The sequence below is a fragment of the Euprymna scolopes genome, chromosome 1 (assembly GCF_053919585.1).
Source record: "Euprymna scolopes isolate OS-2025 chromosome 1, ASM5391958v1, whole genome shotgun sequence".
NCBI classification, from domain to species: Eukaryota; Metazoa; Mollusca; class Cephalopoda; order Sepiida; family Sepiolidae; genus Euprymna; species Euprymna scolopes.
The window spans coordinates 73,132,754-73,156,623 of NC_136482.1; the positions used below are offsets into that span (position 1 = coordinate 73,132,754).

Genomic DNA, 23,870 nt, shown 5'->3' on the forward strand with positions numbered 1-23,870 from the left:
CTCAAAATGAAAGCTACCATCTGATATGACGAAGTCGACATTGACCAAACGTTACTTAGCTCTCTAGAGACCACTGGCTTTCGGCCAGTAATGAGTCGAGTTTCGCTTTTTGTTTATACCGAAAACCAAATATAACGCGTGCTGATGCGGGAAATGTCGAATAATTAACGTTTGAAAGTCAATAAAATTAAATAGACAAGCGAGCTCCGTGGTTAAGTGTGAGATATTACAATTTATAGATGATATAAAAAGTTTTAAGAAGTTGTGAAGCGAGCGAGCGCTTCTCTGAAAGATATCTTTTTTGGATATTGAGCAAAAGCGTACATACATACATACATACATTTTCGCTTTTATATATATACTAGCGAGGGGTACCCAGCGTTGCCCGGGTGTTTTTCGGGGTATGTGAAAAAAAACCGAAAATGTGAAAAAAAAAACAGGTGCCCGTGAAAAAAAAGCAAAGCCTTCACGGCTCGCAGTTGGAAAATAGTAAAGTGTTAAAAAAAAAAACAGGTGCGCGTTTTTAATTGACGTGACGGTGATAGGTATTTAGCAGTAAGCATTTTGTGTGGGACGGTTTTTAATGAGGTGAATAAATCGGTTTGTTTGTTTTTAAAAACCCACTCCCTGTTTATTAGGAGGAGCGAAATGAAAGCTACAGTCTGATATGACGAAGTCGACATTGAACAAACGTTACTTAGCTCTCTTGAGACAACTGGCTTTCGGCCTGTGATATTTATTTGCTCCCCCACCGAGCAAATTAGGCACAAGGCCAATTTTTAATGTGAGGAGTGAAGGGAAGGGAAAAAGGGGACCAGCTCCCGAGAGGTGGGAAATGGGAGCTGGTTAAAGGTCAGGCATGTGGGGTTGCCCCCACATCTGGTCTTTGCTAGTCATAGCTAGTCATAGCTTGCAGCATCTGCCGGAACAGATACCACACTTTGATCTTGTCACCCGGGCCCCGGAGGGCACGCGGGCAAGTGGCCTTTCGGCCTGTGATTAGAGTTGAGTTTTGCTTTTTTTAATACCGAAAACCGAATGTAACGCGTGCCGATGTGGGAAATGTCGAATAATTAACGTTTGAAAGTCAATAAAATTAAATAGACAGGCGAGCTCCATGGGTAACTCTGAGATATTACAATTTATAGATGATCTAAAAAGTTTTAAGAAGTTGTGAACCGAGCAAGCGCTTCTCTGAAAGAAGTCTTTTGTGGACATCGAGGAAAAGCATACATACATACATTTTCGCTTTTATATATATAAATATAGATTTATGTTGACAAATAGGCATTATTTTTTTAACTCTTAGAATATCAGTAACTTTTGATAAGAAACCAATTATTAAAAAAAAAGAAAATGTACAAAGTATATGATATAGGTATTGCAATCTTGCCTACGTCTGTATTAGATGAGCAAGCTATTACAAATCTTTGCTTTTTGACCATGAAAAGTATTTAACTTGTCCAATAAAATGCTATTTAATTACTAAAGGATTGATGAGAAACAAATATTTCTTAAAAATAAGTTTTATTTTGCATGATATTAAATACAAAAGTTTTTTATGACAAACTATATATTCTGAATAAATTCTCTTTGATAAATACATGCAGGTAATTCTAAAGTGTGAAATTTTACTAACTTCATTTTAAAGGTGCTTGTGTATTCTGTTGAAATAAAACTGCTAATATTTTGATATTAACAAAAGACAGGTCCCACACGTTCTGATCAATAAAACCCTCACATGGACATACTAAAATAGTTGATAGTTAAGTAATGGGTGTTTAGCAGTTGTAGCATACAGAAGTACACATGGAATTTCTGTTCCAAAGCCAAGCGAGAAATTCTAGTGAAAATTTCATATGAATTTATATGCACCTGATGATGCCCCCCCGAAGATTTTGGTTTAAAGAACAAAAGAAATGAATGTTGTGTATATTCAGCACATGTTCATCCATTTATTCCAAACCAGCTATGAGGAATGAAGTTTAATGTTCAAAAGCCAAAATAACTGCTAAGACAAGTGTAATGGTCACTGGAAGATGAATATAATATTCCAGTTTGTTGCTGTGACCAATATAGAACGCAACTAAATATATAGTGGTACCTCTGCGAGACCAAATTAATTTGTTCTTCAACCTACTTTTATGAACCAAATGTTTTGCTGAAAAAAATTTTTCTCAGTGAAATATATGCAATTAGCTACAATGAATCTGTTCATTTACTCCATTAACATAAACCAATCCATCAAGTTCCTACATGTCTAACACTTGAAATCTTTGCACCATTAATAGTCAACCCACTTGGTTCTTTATAGTACGGATTATTAATTTCACCATGTTATACTGATTAGTGTGACATCGGTAACATGGACACCATTCTCATTCATCAGTATGAACTATATAAGGTGAACAATGTTCACAGTATGCAACTCTGAGGACAATTGATAATCTGTGAAACACTGACATCATGCAAAAGCTACAATTTTGATTTTGGGTATTGCGCATAGTTCATGGTGAAAAATATTTGAACAAAATTGGGTGTGTATCTGGACTAAATTTTAACCGTGTAAACCAACAAATGTAAATTTAGAAAATAAAATTTTTAAAATTAAAATTTAAAAGATTAATCTCTATAATAAAACAATATTTTTCCCCTTTTAACTATCGAACCTATAGTAAATGGTCTTTAGAGACCATTCTCATACAAATATTTAGCGCCTTCTCAAGCATTTGATCTCCATTCTAAAAAAATTTTAATGGGGACCCTCCTTACCTCATTCTCTCAACTACATAATCCTACATATTTCCCATTAGATTTACTTCTACAAACCCTCAAATCACCGGGTCTTTTTATCAATTTTACTTAGCCCTATGACACTGGGGAGCAGTCACATATATGGAAGCCGAGACTAATATGTTAATGTGTTTAACTGACCTCAACTTCTACAAAAAAATGTTCACTTCCAACTACAAAAAATATTTTCACTTTGAACTCACCATGTGATTTTAATAAAATTACAATTTTCGTAAAATAGCAGTCATTTAAAAATATTTTTGAATAAAATTCAAGTTTGCTTCTTTATATATAAAAGAATATTGAAAATTTTTAATTAATTTTTTTTTGATTTGTTTGATCAACACAATCCCAAAATGGGTTTGTTTGATAATTTTATTTGATAGTTTTTGATTTTATGCTTTTGAATTGAATTTAGAAGTGCATGTATACTTTTTCTCTAATTTAACATGAAGAACTTTATGCTTCGTGAAAAATGTATTGATATATTGTACAGTATATTTGAAATTATAAGTTGTTTTCAAACTGAGTTTACATATTATTTTTGGTTACATGGTGTGTATGTATGGGAAAAGTGTACATCTATAAAATCATGTAATTATGGCCGAAACGAGTTATTTTTAATAGGCTGTATTTAATCCATATGACATGAGTAAAATGTATACTTCCTTCAGATATTTAAAAGCCAGGACAGTGTCTTTTTTTATTGGCTTTTTATATCTTTGAAAGTCTACATTTTTAATGAAACCTAAGTATTGAATGTCTATTTCACAAGGTTTTCTTGTCATACAGATATTTTTGTATGTGATTACTTTTTTGTTAATGTTAGAATATTTCATTAAATAAGATAAACATTTTTTGTTGATCTTGCTTTCTAAATTCTAACAAAGTTCTAAACCAACAATTGCCATGACAAATAGCACCCTATCTGAGTAACCATCTTTCAAACTCCTCAGCCTAATAATCATAGGTGACATAAATTGGAACAAATGCACTGAGGATATTGCCCAGCTGCTGCAAAGGTGTGCTTTCTCTAATGTGCTAGAAAATTGCACCAGAAAGTGTCTTATATTTTTTACAAAGCCGCAATTTGCCCATGCATGGAGTATTGTTGTCACATCTAGGCTGTTGCACTAACCACTAGTCTATCATTCTTAGACAGAATCCCCCCGCCCCCAAGTCTCAATTCTAATAGGTCCTGCACTGTTGGCCAAACTACAACCTCCATCTCATCACTGCAATGTTGCATCTCTGTGCCTGTTTTATAAGCATTTTAATGGAATGTGCTCTGAACTCCTAGCAGCTGCGCTTCCTCAACACACACAAGCAGCAAGATCCCACCCATTCACTGTTGAGGTCTCTAGATGCCAGAAAGCCTTCTACTGTAATAGTTTCTTCCATCAGAATACTAGATTTGAGAATTCCTTTCCTGTTTCCTGCTTCTCTGATTGTACTAAACTGCAAAAGTTTAAATAATGCAAAGACATCTCTCTGCTCAACTTCCCACAGTCTGTTAGACACAATCTTAAATAGTAATCCTCTACTTTTTCAAGTGGTAATAGGCTTTGTTTAGAATGAAAAAAAAAATTAAATCACTTATAATTCCTGTGCAAATTGATTGAAGTGAATTGAAATCTAGTTATAAAGGTAAAAATAAAGGTGTTTAAACCATAATCTTTGAAAATGTAAAATAAGTTCATTAGAATTTCGGAACAAATAAGCTGCATATCAAATCTACACAAAATGTTTATTTCATTGAATGAAATAGGTTTGTATTGTGCATGTGTTTATAGAACTGTAGACTAGTTGTAATTTTTGTTTTTGTGTACATGCACAAGGTGGCAACCGTTTATTGTAATAACATTGTGGTTCTCATGTTTTGATATTTATTTTTGGAGTTATAGGTTGTGTAAAAAGCATATAAACGATGTTTTTAATTCATATGTTATTTTGATAGTCCTATGCCCCTTGTCCAAAAATGTAACACAATGAGTAAAATTAATTAAAATGCAAAACTTAGAGAATACTAGAAATTTTATCTTTGGGCAATGTTCATTCCTTGCCATAATGTTCAAGATAGTTCACGTGTAATCTCGTAACGTTTTCTTTATTTCAATATTTTTATATATTGATGCTAGTTGAGATGAATTCACATGTGCTAAATGCATGTGTATTAATTCCAACTCTCATCAAAAGCAACTGATATATATATATATATATAACACCAAGTATTTCGGTGACAGAGAATTAATGAATAGATAAGAAACAGAAAAATAAAATTTATAGTATAATGAATAATTATATTATGTAAATAATAATTAGAAGTAGGAAATAAATATAAACTTAATAGTAATTATATAATTATGTCCAATAATTTTCTGTAGAATCTCATTATTTTACAAAAGTTTTAATATAAACACAATTCGTTTAAAGTGTATGTGGACATTTAACAACAAATAACTCTTGAATATATTTGTTTTAAATAAAAATACAAGTATTATGTATTTTACCTTCACAAAATGACCCATTCTTTGCCATTTTCAAACAAGATTAGTTAAAGATAAATATTTTCTCCAAGACCTTGAGCATAACCAATAACAAATATAAAATTCAATTGTGTTCATTTTAAAACGAAAAAAATAAAATCCGATGTAGAGTATAGTACAGAACATAGTATCATAGAGCTGCTCTTCGGCTGACTATAACATTGATGTTTTAACATGCAATATAAAGAAATTCTTGTTAAGCCATCCTCTTAAATAATCAATTTCTGATCAGTTACAACCATTGCTACAAGTATGTTTTCTCTATTCACCTGACACTCAACCTTTATTCTTGAGTGGCATTTGAACCTTGATAAGCAGTGATATGTTAGAAGAAAAAATGTATTAAATATGGGCTACTTCAAATATAAGAAACACAGCACACATATATACATATGCTTATAAAGTGGTTGCGGAATGCTTGTAGTCAGCCTGACGTGGAGTAAAACGAACATTTCTGTATAGGTTGCTATAAGTATAGTTTAAATTGTATATATAATAAAGTATATGTATGTATATATATATATATATGTGTGTGTGTGTGTGTGTATATATATATATATATATATATATATATATATATATATATATATATAATAATGGACTCTCCTTACATATGAGGTTCAGGCAACTAAGTTGTCAAAAATCCACACAGATGATTGGTTTATACTAGTCAAGGCTTTGTGTAAGACTTTGCACACTTTTAATCCCAGTCGGTGGAAATGATTACAAGACAAGACAAAGCCGACAATGAATCTCAGCTTTTACATAAGTTTTTCTTCTCTTAGATGCATGTCTTGAAGACTGAGGGTGCATCTTTCTCAATGGTTTTTAAACACATCCTGAGATACTAATCTGAAAATTTCTACATCCCAGCAAAATACATATGCATTAAATACATATAATACATACATTAGTATTCCCAAACGGTCACCCATAATATAGTGTCTATGTATTACAGAAAAGGTTGTTGAAAGATGCAGAAACTTTGAGAAAAAGCGTGTTAAGCATGCAGTATTTAAACATGCTTTCAGAAAACTGGATGAATCTTCAGTTCTTGTTGAAAGTCTGCAATGAACAATCTGGCAGATTTCTAGTTAAAAGCTGGCTTTGTGAACTACGAGCTCACACAGTTAGACAAGACCAACAATTTTATGAGAATGTGCTGTCACTCAGACCAACCAAGTATTGTTGTAATATCTATGGGCTGGTATATAAATCTGCAAGCAGTTTGACGCAACATTCAAAGATGCATAATATAGTTCCTCTACAAGAACCAACAAATACTGGCAAGTTCCCCTGCCACATCTGTGAACGATTGTAGCAGGGCGAAAGAGCCATTTACATGCACATGGATGTCCAACATTAACTTGAAGAGATGGCAAACTTCTGTCAAGAAGTAGCAATTATCATACAGTAGAACCCTGGGATACGGCATTAATCCGTTCTGGGGTTGGGATCATAAGGTGAAATCGACATATAGTGAGGCCTAATCAAACTTTTATATTAAAAATTAGTAACAAAATACAGTACAGTATATAATGCACATGTTTATAATGAAATAACATAAATAACACCGTAGGCGGGGCAAATATCATAACCAGGGGCCAGAAAAACATTGTATTCCACATCGTAACCTGAAAAAAAAAACATATCTTAGGGCCACCATATCCCAGGGTTCTACTGTATATTATATATAATATCCACCATTAATAAATTTTAACTCGTTCCGAATATGCGTGACATTTTTTAAAGCTGCTCTATCTAAAAATTAAATATTGAGCGCTGTATTTTCCCTACCAAAAAAAAACAAATGAAACTCTACCTATTTTTTTTTTTTTAAATATGTTTATATAGAATGATTTTGAAACAATTTAAAGTTAATTTTTAAACTATGATTGAGAACATTGTAATTATAATAAATGGATTCCAATTACGTGTATGAAATGTACCAAAATAGATCAGCATGTGTGAATGGGACACCTGTGCATTCCTCAAAAGCCTAGAAAGCCAGATAACAAGAGAATGAATGAGAAGTGGGGGGGAGCTGAAAGACTTGCACATATATATTTAGTGTGGATGAAGAAAGATGATGGCACCATGTAGACCACTTTATCACTCATGACCCACACATATGCATAAACACACACATACACGCATGTGTACACATGCGCATGCACATACACACACACGCATGCATGCCCACATATACACGCACACTTATACACATATAAACACACATACACATACATGCACTGTATATGCGTCATGATTTCTACCTTCTTATATGAATCAAATATGTGTCTGTCCCTGTCATCTGAACGCCAGGAATCTGCTGTTAGTTAACCGACTGTGAGATGTTTATTTGCCTATTGACAGTTAACAACAACAACGGGGTTTGCAAGCCATGTCGAAGAAAAGAAATCCCAAATCTCGGTGAGTTTTATTTTACAGACTTTGGATTTAGATTTTTAGGAAGCCATCTCTCATCTCCAGTCGCTTAAAATGCCTCTTAGATTAACCTGCTGGATTATACCAAATAAAATATCTCTATCATTAAATAAGAATTAGAAATTTTTTTGATTACAATGTTAATTAATATTACTTACCTTAATTAATGGTAATTCTTTCACTGATGTTAATTTTTTTTTTCTTAAATAATTTCTATTTTCTGACTCATAAGATATGTAAAATGTAGATGTGTGTGTATGTATAGATTGTTATAGATTGAATAAACTTGACAGAATGGTGATATCTAAAAAAAAAACAAAAAAACAACTAGCTCTGTTATCTTTGTTCAATATGTTTTAACAAATTTTAATCATGCTGTCATCGTTGCATGCTAGTCCAGTCAAGATTAGTACTATCATTACTAGGTATATTGAAAATTAAAATTATGTAATTAGAATTAAATTTTCAGTTGTGTGTTATATATGTGGGCATGTGCAGATCTGTTAAAAACAAATTTATATATAGGTCATGTGGTAACTTGGGACTATCCTATGTGTATCACGTTTTGAAATCATTAAAATTGAGAGATGACTTTAAGGATACTAAGCATCTGATAATCGAATGTCCTGAAACAGCAATAAAGTTGAAAATATCACATTTATTATACATGTGAAAAAAATGAACAAAAAATAAAATGATTTCAAGAGTAAGATCTTATTTGTTTCTATCATTAAAGTTTTGCTAATTCCAAGTTGCCTTGGATGGGATATCTAAATATATTAGCTCCTATTAATCACAGTCCTGGATATGACCTTAAACTATATCCAGTGGTGAAGCCCTAGCTTGTGGGCTTTGGGGAGTGTGGAGCCACCCTTTAATTGCCATTGCTCCCAGGTCCACTCTGACCTGGAGTGGTAGTACCTGTTAGGGTCTCAACTATGGGTTAAATAGAAATCGACTTGAAAACAACAAATATATTCTATTAAAATATTTTTCTTCAAAATCTTTGGATTCGGCATTAAATAACTTGAAAAGGGTTGATATACCGTAAAACAAAAACAACCAACCAACCTATTAATCACAGATGTAAATATCTATACATATTTTGTCTCTGAACAATGGATCTTCTCTGAAATAGTACCTGCACAAGGGTTGCATAATTCCTAGCTGCATGTCTTTGCTTAATTACATAAGCAAGGAAAAATCTCAGCAGAGAATCACATAAACATATATATTGTCCAATAAACTGAATCTAGATGGCACATGTAAAAGTTATTTTAGAATTTCTTTCTAAGAATTCTTATCTATAATAGGTATTTCATAAATTCTTCAAATGAATTCATTCAACCTGCCATTTACTGCTTTTTATTTCAGTAATTTATTATGAAGACAAAACCCTAAATAATGTCATCCTCTCCTCTTTATCGATCTCTTAACATCTTTAATATTTATAGTCTCATATTAGCCAGAAAAAAATCGATAACTGTTGTTTCATCATAATTTTGAACATAGAAGATCCTTCTTGAGAGGAGAATAAGAAAGTCCCTCTGCAAAGAAACCTCTCTCGTGTTTGATGATAGTGTTTGAACTGAGTGACCCGGGTATTAACTGGTTTAAGTAATAGCAGACAAGCGATAGTTTTGCAAAGTATTTCTCCTTCTTCTGTTATCTCTATCACCAGCACTGGCTTTTCTTTGACTGCCTCGCACTCCACCTCATTTGCATATCATTAATGTCACTCTTATTATTTATTACAAATTCTGAAGAGGTATCGGATCTAATCAAAAGAGCTGGTGTGTGTATAATATATAATGTATATATTAGACACATGCATGTGTATACTTATCTAGAGAGGGAAACTTGTGGGTGGAGTCAACTGGTGGAGGCACATAAAAATCTGTAAACATGTCTTCACTTATCAAAAATTAATGGAACTTGAAATGTTCTAATTTTGTTTTTTTAATTCTCTACTTGTAAGTTATAAACTATATAATTATTATACTAAACATTGGTTTTCTTTGAGGCTTTTTTTTATATATACATATATTTCAATTACAAAGTAAAATGTTAAAATATATATTGGATTTTTTAAATAAAATTTTTTTTTGATTGTTTTACTTTCCTCATCATGTGATTATTTATTGGTATATTTCCGTATCTTACCTCCCACCCTGCTCTAAGTTTATATGCTATCTATGACTCTTGCTTTTGCCACTTGTGGTGATTAACAATCAAAGGAAAAGTGATTACTTCTCCTCTGATGCTGATTTAACATCTCCTTGCTTGCACCTTTTATATCTATGCAGAGAGACAGTGAGAATAATATTTAATTACGCCAGAGCAGGAAAGAACAGATATATTAAACAGAAAGACTGATTTTGTCTTAAAAATAAAATAAACTGGCTTTGCAAACTCATTTTTCTCATTCAAACAATCTAACCCAAGCTAAATGGTTGATCCAATGGGTCACATTTTTTTCTAGTGTATATAATCATATTATTGGAAAATCTTAGGTTAAACAAGCTTTATTCAGTTCATGTGATATTTTGGTACAGTTTGTCATCAAATATGCTCAAGGCAAATGTTTCACTTTCTCTATTCACCAATACTGTTTTTTTTTTCCATTAAATTTGCTATCGAATAAGAATGATAAACATTTCTTAGCCATATTTATTGATACCATAAAGGGTTGCCAAAAATAAATTTATTCACGCTTTTTGTTTTGTCTTTTTTTCCAATTACATGCAATAGCTTCCTCTGATTCATAAAAAATGTCTTGGTTATTTAATATCTGAAGCAATAACCTTCACCAATCCATATGAACTGGATAAAATTTATTTTACTCAAGATTATCTGAATATCATTTTATATATTTTTCTTAAAAGTAAATGGTAGTTTGCTTGAAGCTGGTAAAGGAATATATGGGAATTTTAAAAGCCAAAAGCAATGCGGAAAGAACTGGAATCACAAGAGTAAAGAAAAGAAAAACAAACAAACAGACGGGTATGTTCGAGTAGAGAAATGTCTAACTGTTTATTCATCTATCATTCCTCCCCTCATTACATAATTAATTTGCAACCAAGGTATTGGTATATCCAGTGCATATAAAGTCCGTTGGTGGTATGGAAATTTGATTAATTTTGTGAGAAATCCTCCCCGTGTCAAAAAGAAAACAAAAGTATATTGAAGATGGTGAAAGAGAACAGGACCGCAGATAGGTTAGGACCGCAGTAAGATGTGACTAGTTAAAACTGTAGGTAGCTAGGGATAATTTTATTTTATTTTTTTTGTTTGTTATTAACATTTATTGTCTATATTTTTTATTTCATGTTTAATTTATTGTTATAATTATTATTGTTGTTTCAAACTAGGGACACAGCTAAGATTTTTTAATTTTTTTTTATTATATGAGAGGCATGCAATAAGTAATGCCCCTGACCCACTTCCCAGAGCAGTAGAGCAACGAAACTTGGCACAGTTATTAGTCTTTCTCTACATAGAAACCACTCAGAGTTATGCATTTCTCCTGTGGTTTGATGCAGCTCTGGAGACCATTTTTGTAGAACACCCCAGGTTGGTCCTCCAACCACAACGTGACTTTAAAAATCAAGGCTGTATCATCTGGAAAACGCTTTCCTTTCAAAAACAACTTCATGACTGGGAATAGGTGAAAGTCAGAGGGTGCAAGGTCAGAGTAGGGAGGATGGGGGCAGATTTCATAACCACACGCCCGTGCTTCTGATCTGGCGACATGCGAGTTGTCGACCGGAGCGTTGTCCTGCAGGAGGAGGGTACCTTTTCTGATCTTGCCCCGCCCTTGATTTTGATAGCTTCCCTTAATTTCCTCAAAAGTGAAGCATAATAGGCTCCTGTAATTTTGGTTGCCAGGAAATCTGTCATCACTACTCCGTCCTAGTCCCAGGAGACTGTGAGTATGACCTTGCCAGCAGAGGGCTGCACCCTTCCTTGCTTTCTTTGGATGTGGTGAGTCCAAGTGCTTCCACTGCATTGACTGGGCTTTGATCTCTGGATCATAGTAATGGACCCAGGTTTCATCCTGTGTAATCAGTCTTTTGAAAAACTTTGACTCATCTTCTTGGCACATCTCTAAATTCATCCTCGAGCACTCTACGCGTTCTTGCTTCTGGAATGGTGTGAGCAACCTGAGAATCCATCTGGCAGACACCTTATGCATATGCAAATGGTCATAAATGATAGTTTCCACAGACCCTGTACTAATCTTGACATCTTGGGCTATTTGGCGAATAGTAATGCGCTGATCTTCCAAAATGGCAGCCTCAACTTGACGGACAGATGCCTAGTCAATGGCAGAAGGGGGCCGACCAGATCTGGGAGCTTTCCACAGACTTCCGGCCATGTTTGTGTAGAATAATCAAAAGAACTGTAGTAGTCAATAACACACTACACAATCCAATAGTTTGAATTCATGATACCAGCGTTTTACAAGGTCATATAATGGGGCATTATCACCATAAGTTTCTTTCATTTCATCAGAAGTCTCCTATGGTGTGCGTCCTTTCAAATACAAAAACCGGATCACTGCTCGACATTCAACAAGCTCCATTTCACACCTGGCTCAGTTCCAACACCTGTAAAACAGAAAGCACAATTAGTTCAGAGCTGTAATTTGCTACATAACCCATAGAGATATAAATCATTGCACATGCACAATTTCAGCTAGATCAGACAACTGGAAGTGGGTCAGGGGCATTACTTATTGCATGCCCCTCGTAGTATTGCAGTAAAAATCCGGGTAACTCATGGTGTAAGGAAGATAACTGTGTTTAACTTTATTTTATTTTCTTAATCTTTATCTAATTTGTTATGAATATATATTTTTATACTGGTGCTACCAGATCAGGCTGCCCTGTGGCTTCCCGAGACGAAATGCACCTACATTGACGTTTTTTTTTTGTTTTCTGATCTTTTTTGTAAAACTTAATTATGTTCTGCAAAACCAAAAACAAAAACAACAGCCTTTCCCCCTCCCCTTTTTATTTTATTTTTTCCTACCTTACTCCCGGTCCTGGATATGACCTTAAACTACATCCGATGGTGAGGTCCGGCTTACGGGCTTTGGGGAGTGTGGAGCCACCTCTTAATTGCCATTGCTCCCAGGTCCACCCTGACCCGGAGTGGTAGTACTTGTTAGGGTCCCAACTATGGGTTAAATAGAAACAGATTTTAAAAAGGAAAAGAAACAACAAAAAAGAAAAGAAAAAGGAAACAAATATATTCTGTTAAATTATTATTATTTTATTTATTTATTTTTTGTTTTGCCCTGTGGCAATGAGAACAAACCAACTGCCCCCCTGCAGAGGGTAAAAATCCCTCAATGGGGCAACCAGTTAGCCGTGGGTTGCTACCCGTAATGTCTTAGGTCGTGATCCTGGTGATTGAGCGAACCTAGACCAGGATACATAGAAGTTTAGGCACCACAACACATTACTTTGGCCCTTACTTCGATTAGATGGGCGGTTGGAGAGGCCCGATCCGACCAATCGGCCAGTCACGCCAAGCCCCACCATATATTGCCCATTCCAAAAACTCACTACTAACACAACACATCCCCCCTCTCCCACAAATAACCCTACTCCCTAATATATGATGGAAAGCGGTGGCTGAGGGTCAATCGATTAGGTGTGAATATCAATGACGAGGCTGTAAAACCCTCAGGATTGCTACAGATCCCATAGCAATATCAAGAGAGAACAGATAATCATTATGATGCCACCAAAGTCGATTATATCATCATTGTATCCCTGTGGAGGCTGGGCGAATGGGTTTCCCCCCAGGCTCTTCCCAAATAGGACTCCGAGGTGGGTGGGGAATAAAGATGACGAAAAAAGAAAACAAAATATATGGCTTATTCCTCCCAAAAACCACCCAACCACCCAAAGAGAACCCACTCTGATGTCTCTGACATCACTAGCTCTGAGGAAGAGACGATAAAACCAAGGAACTCAACATTCGTAGTAATAGAATCAATAGAGGAAACTCCTTTGAGCAAACTATCACCTTTTAAAATTGAAAGAAATCTTAAAACTTTAAAACCAAAGTCTATTAAAAAACAATTTAACGGCAGCCTACTAATAGAAACCCATAACGAAGAACAAACTAAAGAAATATTGAAACTAAAATTATTTGTAAACATCAAAGTCAAATGCTACAGACATCCAACCCTAAATACCTGCAAAGGAGTTGTGAAAAGCCACGAACTTGCACTTTGTCCCTTGGAGGAAATCAAGACAAACTTATAGAAACAGAATGTGTTAGATGTTCGTAGAGTCCAAATCAAAAAAAAACAGTGAGAAAATCGATACCAACACATATATACTAACTTTTGATTCCCTTACCATACCCAAAGAAGTGAAAGTTGGATATATGAAAATAAATGTAGAAATTTATATTCCAAACCCCCTCCAATGCTTCAAGTGCCAGAAGTTTGGACACCATCAAGATCGGTGCACATGATTACCAGTGTGTGGAAGATGTGGAGAAAGCGGCCCACACATTGACTGCAGAAAAGATTTCAAGTGTGCCAACTGCCTTGGAAATCATGACGCTGGCTCTAGATATTGTGAAATATGGAAAAGAGAAAAAGAAGTGACCAAACTAAAACATACAAAGAATATATCCTACCCAGAGGCCAGGAAAATCATTGAAACTAAAACATATGCAGATGCAACTAAAAAAACTACTCCAATCAAAATGGTCATATACATGTAACGGATACAACTGACAAGAAAATTGATGTCTTAAGCAAACTAATAAAGGAAATGAAAGAACTATTAGAAGAAATGAGGAAAATGAATAGTGCAATGTCTGCAACCAATCCAAGGATAATATTAAGTAAAGACACTACATAACCACAAAAAGAAACAAAACCACAAACCATTTCTATAAAAACAACCGAACAAGCATCAAACACATCACAAGCCAGAAAAGAATAAAAAATCCCCCCAGACAAAAAAAAAAAACCAAACAAAAACAGGAAAAGAAAGATCCCGATCTATATCCCGAACAGGGACTCCGACAGAAAATAGATTTGAGGGATTGGAGACGATGGAAGTTGAACACAATTCCAAATGATGAACAAAATATTACAATGGAATATCAGAGGGATAAAAGCAAACCAAAATGAACTCACATTATTAATAACAAATGAGCCCAGCACTTGTCTGTCTGCAGGAGACCTTTCTGAAAGAAAATAATACCATCAACATAAAACACTACACATCTTACAACTACATAAATAAAGATACAGACAGAGCTTCTGTAGGCACATCAATACTAGTGAAGAATGAAGTTCCTCAAAGACAAATAAATATAAACACAAACTTGCAAGCAATTGCAGTTTCAGTGACTCTACATAGAACTATAACACTTTGCTCAATCTACATCCCTTCAAAAGATACAATCAACGAAACTGAGATAACTCAATTAATAAAGCAACTCCCTAAACCCTTTTTTCTACTAGGAGATCTCAACAGTCACAATGTAATATGGGGAAGTAAAGAAACAAATAAAAAAGGAAAAGAAATAGAAAACATAATAAATATAAATAATCTATGCCTCCTTAATAATCAAAACTACACCTATATGTATCCAGCAACAGGTACTTTCACCGCCATTGACCTTACCTTATGTGATCCTTCCATATATATGGACTATGATTGTAAAGTACAGAATGACACCTGTGGGAGTGATCATTTCCCAATCATCCTGGAAAGTCTAAGTACTAGTACTGAACAAAAAACACCCAAATGGAACCTACATAAAGCGGATTGGGAAGACTTCCAGGAACAGTGCAAAAACCAATTAATTATTGAAAAGAAAGATGAAGATGATCATTTGAACTACTTCATTAAAACACTCACAAACATAGCAAATAATACCATATCGAAAACAGCCAAAACCAACAATCACAATAAACCTTGGTTCACAAAAGAATGCAGAAAAGCCATCAGAGCTCGACGAGCTGCCTTGAGAAAATTCGAAAAGTACCCAATAAATCTGGATTTCTTCAAAAACAATAGAGCAAAAGCCAGACGAATCATAAAGGAATCCAAAAGAACAACATGGAGAAATTATATATCCAAAATTAATGTGAATACCAAGGCAAAAACAGTTTGAAACATGATGAGGAAAATAGAAGGAAAATGTAGTAGTACACCAATATCCCACATCTCTAAAGACAACAAAATATACACCGATCAAAAAGACATTTTCAATAACCTGGCAGATAATTTATCAAAAATTTCATCATGTGACAGACAAACAGAGAAATTCAAAAAGATTAGAGAAAAGGAAGAGAAGAAAATTCTATTTAAATCACAAAATACCGAAAAATACAACCAACCTCTTACCTTGCCTGAATTAAAAGAATCGCTAACCAAATCCCATGACACAGCTACAGGGCCCGATGAAATTCCATATGAAATCCTCAAAAAACTTCCAGAAACCTCAATGAAATACCTACTTGAAATTTTCAATATTATATGGTCCAGTGGAAACGTACCTGAGACCTGGAAAGAGGCCACAATAATACCAATTCCCAAATCTGAAAACTCAAACATCCAATCCCAATCACGTAACGTCTCAGATCCATTGAATTTCAGGCCAATAGCTCTAACAAGCTGCATTTGTAAAACCATGGAAAGGATTATAAACAAAAGACTAATCTGGTTCCTGGAAACAGAGAATCTTATTACAGAATTTCAAACAGGATTCAGGAAAAACCGAAGTTCAATAGACCACATAGTCAGACTTGAAACCTTCATCAGAGAAGCCTTTGTAAGGAAGGAACATTTAACAGCAGTGTTTTTTTACATGGAAAAAGACTACGATACTGTGTGGAAGTACGGTATTACAACGGATCTGAAGGCGTTTGGACTAAAAGGCAGAATGCCAATTTTTATTGAAAATTTAAAAAAAAATAGACGGTTCAGAATAAAGGTTGGTACAGCTCTCTCGAACTTGAAGGAACAAGAGAATGGAGTTCCTTAAGGGAGTATACTGTCAGTGACCCTGTTCAGTATCCGAATTAACAACATTGTAAAAAACCTTAACCCTGGGGTAGATTGCTCCCTATATGTGGATGACTTCCTAATATGCTGTAGATCTAGATATATATCTATAATAGAAAGGAAGCTTCAATTGTGCTTAAACAAAGTAATGAGATGGACGGAAGAGAATGGATTTAGATTCTTCAAAAAGAAAAACAAAATGCATGCATTTCTACAAACTAAAGAACATGCATAATAATCCTGTCCTAACCATGGAAGGAACGCCCATACCCGTTACTGACCAGTACAAATTCTTAGGGATTTTATTTGACAAAAAGTTAACATTCATCCCACACATAAACTATCTGAAAAAAAAATGTAACAAAGTTGTAAATCTTTTGAGAGTGGTAGCACATACCGATTGGGGTGCAGACAGGGAAACACTCCTTAAACTTTACAGAGCACTAGTCCGCTCAAAGCTAGACTACGGTTGTTTCATATATGGGTCAACCCGAACATCATATATAAAAAGCCTAGACCCTATTCACCATACTGGCCTAAGATTGGCCCTAGGAGCATACAGAACCTCCCCCGTGAACAGTCTATACACGAAAGCACATCAACCCCCACTAGATCTAAGGCGAGAAAAGTTAGCCCTTCAATATTTACTCAAACTGAAGTCTTGCCCAAACAACCCTGCATACCAATGTACCTTCTATCCTAAATATGAAGAACTCTTCAACATGAGAGGAAAAACTATCAAAACTTTCGGGCTCCGAATGAAGGAAAGCATTGAAGAATTGAAAATTCCAATCTCCAGCATTCACAACTTCATACTACCTAAAACACCCCCATGGACCATGAACCAAGTAGAAATAAAACTGAACCTAAACAAAAAGTCCAAATCTACCACAAACCCTATTGAATACCACGACAAACTTCAACATTTAAAATTACGATATTCAGACTACACCTTTATCTACACAGATGGGTCTAAAAGCAACAATCACACTGGATGTGCAGCAACGTACCATAAAACCACAATGAAGAGAAATCTTCAAAATGAAGCATCTATATTCACTGCAGAGACTATAGCTATCGATCTAGCACTCAAATACAAAATCAAAAACAAGAAAATCCACTAACAACAAAATTAATAGAAAAAATCAATATCCTTTCAACCACTAAAAACATTCTTGTCTGGATCCCCAGCCATGTGGGGATCAAAGGCAATGACAGGGCAGATACAGCTGCAAAAAAATCTTCTCACCTTCCAACTGACAATTTTAAGATTCCACATACTGATTTTAGACCCCAGATAAAAGCATACATACAGGAAAAATGGCAACTGCGGTGGAGTCAGCGAGAGGGCAGCAAATTATACTCAATCAAACCTAAACTTAAGGAACGATGTCCGGTCATCAAGAGATCATGTTTTTTTTCTTGTACTTGTTATAAATATATTGTTTGTTTTTATTTTCTATTTTTTTATTTGTATTAATGCGTAAGGGAAACTAACTGGGCTTAATTTCATGTATTTTTTCTTGTACTTTCTTACTTTGTTTATGTATATTAATATTTACTTTTTTTTCTGTGTTTATTTCTTTGTATTTGTTACTTGTTAACATAATTTTCCCTATTTCTCTTTCATGTTTACCTATATATGTATCTATATACATATTTTACATTTCATATACATAGACAACAAAATGTATTACCCTATGAATTAATAACCCTAAACCCATTTATATTTAAGAATCAGATTTTAGATCATCTCATAAAAAACAGAAATGATAGATAGATAAAACTAAATATAAGAAAAAAAGAGGAAAAAAAAGGTAATGGAGACATGAGTGTATGAGAGAAGATTGATTGAGGTAGACATGAAAGAGAAATAGAGAAGATCAAGTTACCAAGCAACAAATATGAAGAAATAAACACAGAAAAAAAAGTAAATATTAATATACATAAAAAAGTAAGAAAGTATACAAAAAAATATATGAAATTAAGCCCAGTTAGCCCCTCTTACACATTAACACAAATTAAAATAGAAAATAAAAACAATTAAAATATATTTATAGCAAGTCAGAAAAAAAAAGATAAAAGAAATAAAGTTATCTCCCTTACGCCATAAGTTACCCCGAGTTTTACTGTGACACTATAATAATAATAAAATAAAAAATCTTAGTTACATCGCTAATTCGAAACAATAATAGTAAATACTAATATACATAAACAAAGAAAGAATAATATAGCCACAAGGTATAACAAAAAATACATGAAATTAAGCCCAGCTAGCCCTCTTACACATTAATACAAATAAAAAAATAGAAAATAAAAACACAAACAACAGAATATTTATAACAAGTACGAGAAAAAAAAAAACTGCAAAAGAAAAAGTAACAGTCCTCCCCCCCCCACACACACACCATAAGTTACCTGCATTTTTACTGCGATACTATAAAAAAATCCTAGCTGCGTCACTAGTTTGTAATAATATTACAAGTAAATATTAATATACACAAAGGAAGAATATTATAGCCACAAAATATAACAAAAAAAAAAAAATACATGAAATTAAACCCAGTTAGCCCCCTTACAAACCAATAAAAATAGAAAATAAAAACTTAAACAACAAATACTACTTCATTTACTCACATAATATTAATATACGAAAGTATAAATTTATGCGTAAACTTTAAGTATTTACTTCAAAAGTGCTCAATATGTAGGTAGAGCTAGTTAGTAATTTATAAAATATATATGGCGATTAAGCTACACTGAATATTCCGCGTTTCATCCATTCTAGGATTCTTCAGGCTTATGCGCATAAGCCTGAAGAATCCTAGAGTGGATGAAACGCGGAATATTCAGTGTAGCTTAATCGCCATATATATTTTATAAATTACTATATATATATATATGTATATATAAACAAATAAGATAAAGATTAAAAAGATAAAGTTACTCACACTTATCTCCCTTATACACCATGAGTCACCTGGATTTTTACTGCGATACTATAATAAAAAGAAAAAAATCTTAGCTGTGTCGCTAGTTTGAAACAATAATAATAAGAAGAACAAATTAAACATAAAATAAAAAATATAGACAAGAAATGTTAATAACAAACAAAAAAAAAATAAAATAAAATTACCCCCAGCTACCTACAGTTTTAACTAGTCACATCTTACTGCGGTCCCAACCTATCTGCGGTCCTGTTCTCTTTCACCATCTTGAATATACTTTTTTTTTTTTTTTGACAAGGGGAGGATTTCTCGCGAAATTAATCAAAGTTTCATACCACCAACAGACTTTATATGCACTGGACATACCAATACCTTGGTTGCAAATTAATTATGTAATGAGGGGAGGAATGATAGATGAATAAACAGTTAGACATTTCTCTACTCGAACATACCTGTCTGTTTGTTTGTTTGTTTTTCTTTTCTTTACTCTTGTGATTCCGGTCCTTTCCGCATTGCTTTTGGCTTTTAAAACTTCGATATATATATATATTTTTCTCTTTTCTCCACATTTATAGGATGTCTATTTAATAATTGCTTTCACAGGATTTTCAAATATGATTTTACTCTAAAAGTTCATAATAAATTGAGGTCATAGGCTAATAATTATTACTAGTTGGACCTGTGGAAATTCCATAGGGAGTCATTCGTATGTTATATATTCATGTTGGCATTCTGTAGATGTTTAGTGTAAATGGAAACGCTCTGATATTATGGTAGCTTTTTTGTTAAAACTGCAAAAATATTTATCTAAGCTGGTGCAAAGCCTGGTTGTAAAGTATGCTTAAATATGATATTTTAATTCTTGCAGATTTTGGATATATTATAGAGTTAATGTTCTGTCGATTTTTATATATTATAAAATTGCGATTTCAAAAATAAAAAAAATGTATTCATATGACTTGTGTGAATTAGGTTGAATTGAAACCGAAATAAAAACTTATGAAAAAACATATATATATATATATATATATATATATATAATTGAGTTCCTTCAGCCATAATCGAAACCAAAACTTATAAAGAATTCTTGATAAAATTATTTATAAAAAAAAAGAAAAAGAAGATTACTGGAGTGCCATCAGTTATAATCGAAACCAAAACTTATGAAGAATTCTTAGTAAAATTATTTATGACAAGAAATAGAAGTACATAACTATTAAATGACCCAGATGTAAGTGTGCTTCTGATTGCAGTGTTTGCTCAGACCAGTGGTTCCCAACTAATGTGTCATGGTTTGCTGTAGAATGATTATTATAGTTGAAGCCATTTAATTTCATTTTGTTTAAAAGTCATTTAATTTTTTGATCGTGACACCACTCAATTCAAAATCACTGAATTTCTGGAATCTAAGCGTGCGCACACACTAATTGGTAAACTTTCTAATGGTTTATATTGATGGGTTTATTAATTGAAATATCAGGGTTTTTTTTTTGTTTTTTTAAGTATTGACAATCAGAACTGAATAATTTGAAACCTATTTTGAAACCGAAATGATACCAGATACAGGATATATTGATTTATGTGAAGAAAATTTTTTATAAAATCATTGTTTTTATTTTATTGCAAAAATGTATCATGAGTAGAGAATTTTTTTGTGATAGGATTTCTATGAAAATTAAAAACTCATAAAAAGGTTGAGAACCAATAGCTTAGACAATGATTGTTTTAAAGTCTAAATGAAGTAATATCTAAAATCAGTTATTGATTGATAGAGGAAGGAGGTAGGGATTAATGATTGATAGAGGAAGGAGGTAGGGATTAATGATTGATAGAGGAAGGAGGTAGGAATTATTGATTGATAGAGGAAGGAGGTAGGGGTTAATGTAAACATGAGAATTTATAAAATTAAGAATTTATACTTGTGACACAAGGAAAGTTTTTAATAAAATGTTTACATTTGTAAAGCCATTCAAATGTTTTCATTTTTATTGTAAAAATCTACTTTATATTGAGTCCTTTTGAAATGCTGGAAAATTTATTCACAATCTACTTTAATAATGTCATATATATATAATTTTTTTTCTGATAACAAACAATATCTTTATAAAAATCAGTTCGTTTTTATGTAAACAAATTCCGCCCATTTCATCATTGTTAATACATATGAGATATAACAAAAACATTTTATTATATTATTACAAAACTGTGCATGATATTATTCATTACAAAACTGTCCATGATATTATTCATTATAAAACTGTCCCTGGCATTATTCATTACAAAACAGTCCCTGACATTATTCATTACAAAACTGTCCCTGACCTTATTCATTACAAAACTGTCCCTGACCTTATTCATTACAAAACTGTCCATGACATTATTAATTACAAAACTGTCCATGACATTATTCATTACAAAACTGTCCATGACATTATTCATTACAAAACTGTCCCTGACATTATTAATTACAAAACTGTCCCTGACATTATTAATTACAAAACTGTCCCTGACATTATTCATTACAAAACTGTCCCTGACATTATTCATTACAAAACTGTCCATGACATTATTCACTACAAAACTGTCCCTGACCTTATTCACTACAAAACTGTCCCTGACATTATTCACTACAAAACAGTCCCTGACATCATTCATTAGAAAACTGTCCCTGACATCATTCATTAGAAAACAGTCCCTGACATCATTCATTAGAAAACAGTCCCTGACATCATTCATTAGAAAACAGTCCCTGACATCATTCATTAGAAAACAGTCCCTGACATCATTCATTACAAAACAGTCCCTGACATCATTCATTAGAAAACTGTCCCTGACATCATTCATTACAAAACTGTCCCTGACATCATTCATTACAAAACTGTCCCTGACATTATTCATTACAAAACAGTCCCTGACATCATTCATTACAAAACAGTCCCTGACATCATTCATTACAAAACAGTCCCTGACATCATTCATTACAAAACAGTCCCTGACATCATTCATTACAAAACAGTCCCTGACATCATTCATTACAAAACAGTCCCTGACATCATTCATTACAAAACAGTCCCTGACATCATTCATTACAAAACAGTCCCTGACATCATTCATTACAAAACAGTCCCTGACATCATTCATTACAAAACAGTCCCTGACATCATTCATTACAAAACAGTCCCTGACATCATTCATTACAAAACAGTCCCTGACATCATTCATTACAAAACAGTCCCTGACATCATTCATTACAAAACAGTCCCTGACATCATTCATTACAAAACGTTCCCTGACATCATTCATTACAAAACAGTCCCTGACATCATTCATTACAAAACGTTCCCTGACATCATTCATTACAAAACGTTCCCTGACATCATTCATTACAAAACGTTCCCTGACATCATTCATTACAAAACGTTCCCTGACATCATTCATTACAAAACGTTCCCTGACATCATTCATTACAAAACGTTCCCTGACATCATTCATTACAAAACGTTCCCTGACATCATTCATTACAAAACGTTCCCTGACATCATTCATTACAAAACGTTCCCTGACATCATTCATTACAAAACGTTCCCTGACATCATTCATTACAAAACTGTCCATGACATCATTCATTACAAAACTGTCCATGACATCATTCATTACAAAACTGTCCATGACATCATTCATTACAAAACTGTCCATGACATCATTCATTACAAAACTGTCCATGACATCATTCATTACAAAACTGTCCATGACATCATTCATTACAAAACTGTCCCTGACATTATTCATTACAAAACTGTCCCTGACATTATTCATTACAAAACTGTCCCTGACATTATTCATTACAAAACTGTCCATGACATCATTCATTACAAAACTGTCCATGACATCATTAATTACAAAACTGTCCATGACATCATTAATTACAAAACTGTCCCTGACATTATTCATTACAAAACTGTCCATGACATTATTAATTACAAAACTGTCCATTACATTATTAATTACAAAATTGTCCATGATATTTAATTTATTACAAAACTAGCATGGGTGGCCGGCGTTGCCCGGGTGTTTGAAGGTGTGTT

The 23,870-nt window shown here is 33.4% G+C and overlaps 2 protein-coding genes across 10 annotated transcripts in view; one reads left to right on the top strand and one right to left on the bottom strand.

Moving 5' to 3' along the window:
• The window catches only part of LOC145241418 (vacuole membrane protein 1-like), a 258,682-nt gene that overhangs the window by 90,870 nt on the left and 143,942 nt on the right, over positions 1-23,870 (top strand). For 5 of the 9 annotated variants that reach the window (XM_080104569.1, XM_080104397.1, XM_080104646.1 and 2 more), the window contains one exon: positions 7,716-7,772. The exons of the other annotated variants lie outside the window; for them this stretch is intronic. In XM_080104569.1, the coding sequence (XP_079960695.1) occupies positions 7,744-7,772 (29 nt within the window). In that variant the 5' untranslated portion in view covers positions 7,716-7,743. The remainder of the gene's footprint in view (positions 1-7,715; positions 7,773-23,870) is intronic. 9 annotated transcript variants of the gene reach the window in all.
• On the bottom strand, positions 10,629-20,106 carry LOC145242017 (histone-lysine N-methyltransferase SETMAR-like). Its single transcript, XM_080104940.1, has 2 exons — positions 19,789-20,106; positions 10,629-12,397 (listed from the first exon to the last, which is right to left on the bottom strand). The coding sequence occupies exon 2, from the start codon at positions 11,980-11,982 to the stop codon at positions 11,269-11,271; it is 714 nt and encodes a 237-aa protein (XP_079961066.1). The 5' UTR covers positions 11,983-12,397; positions 19,789-20,106; the 3' UTR covers positions 10,629-11,268.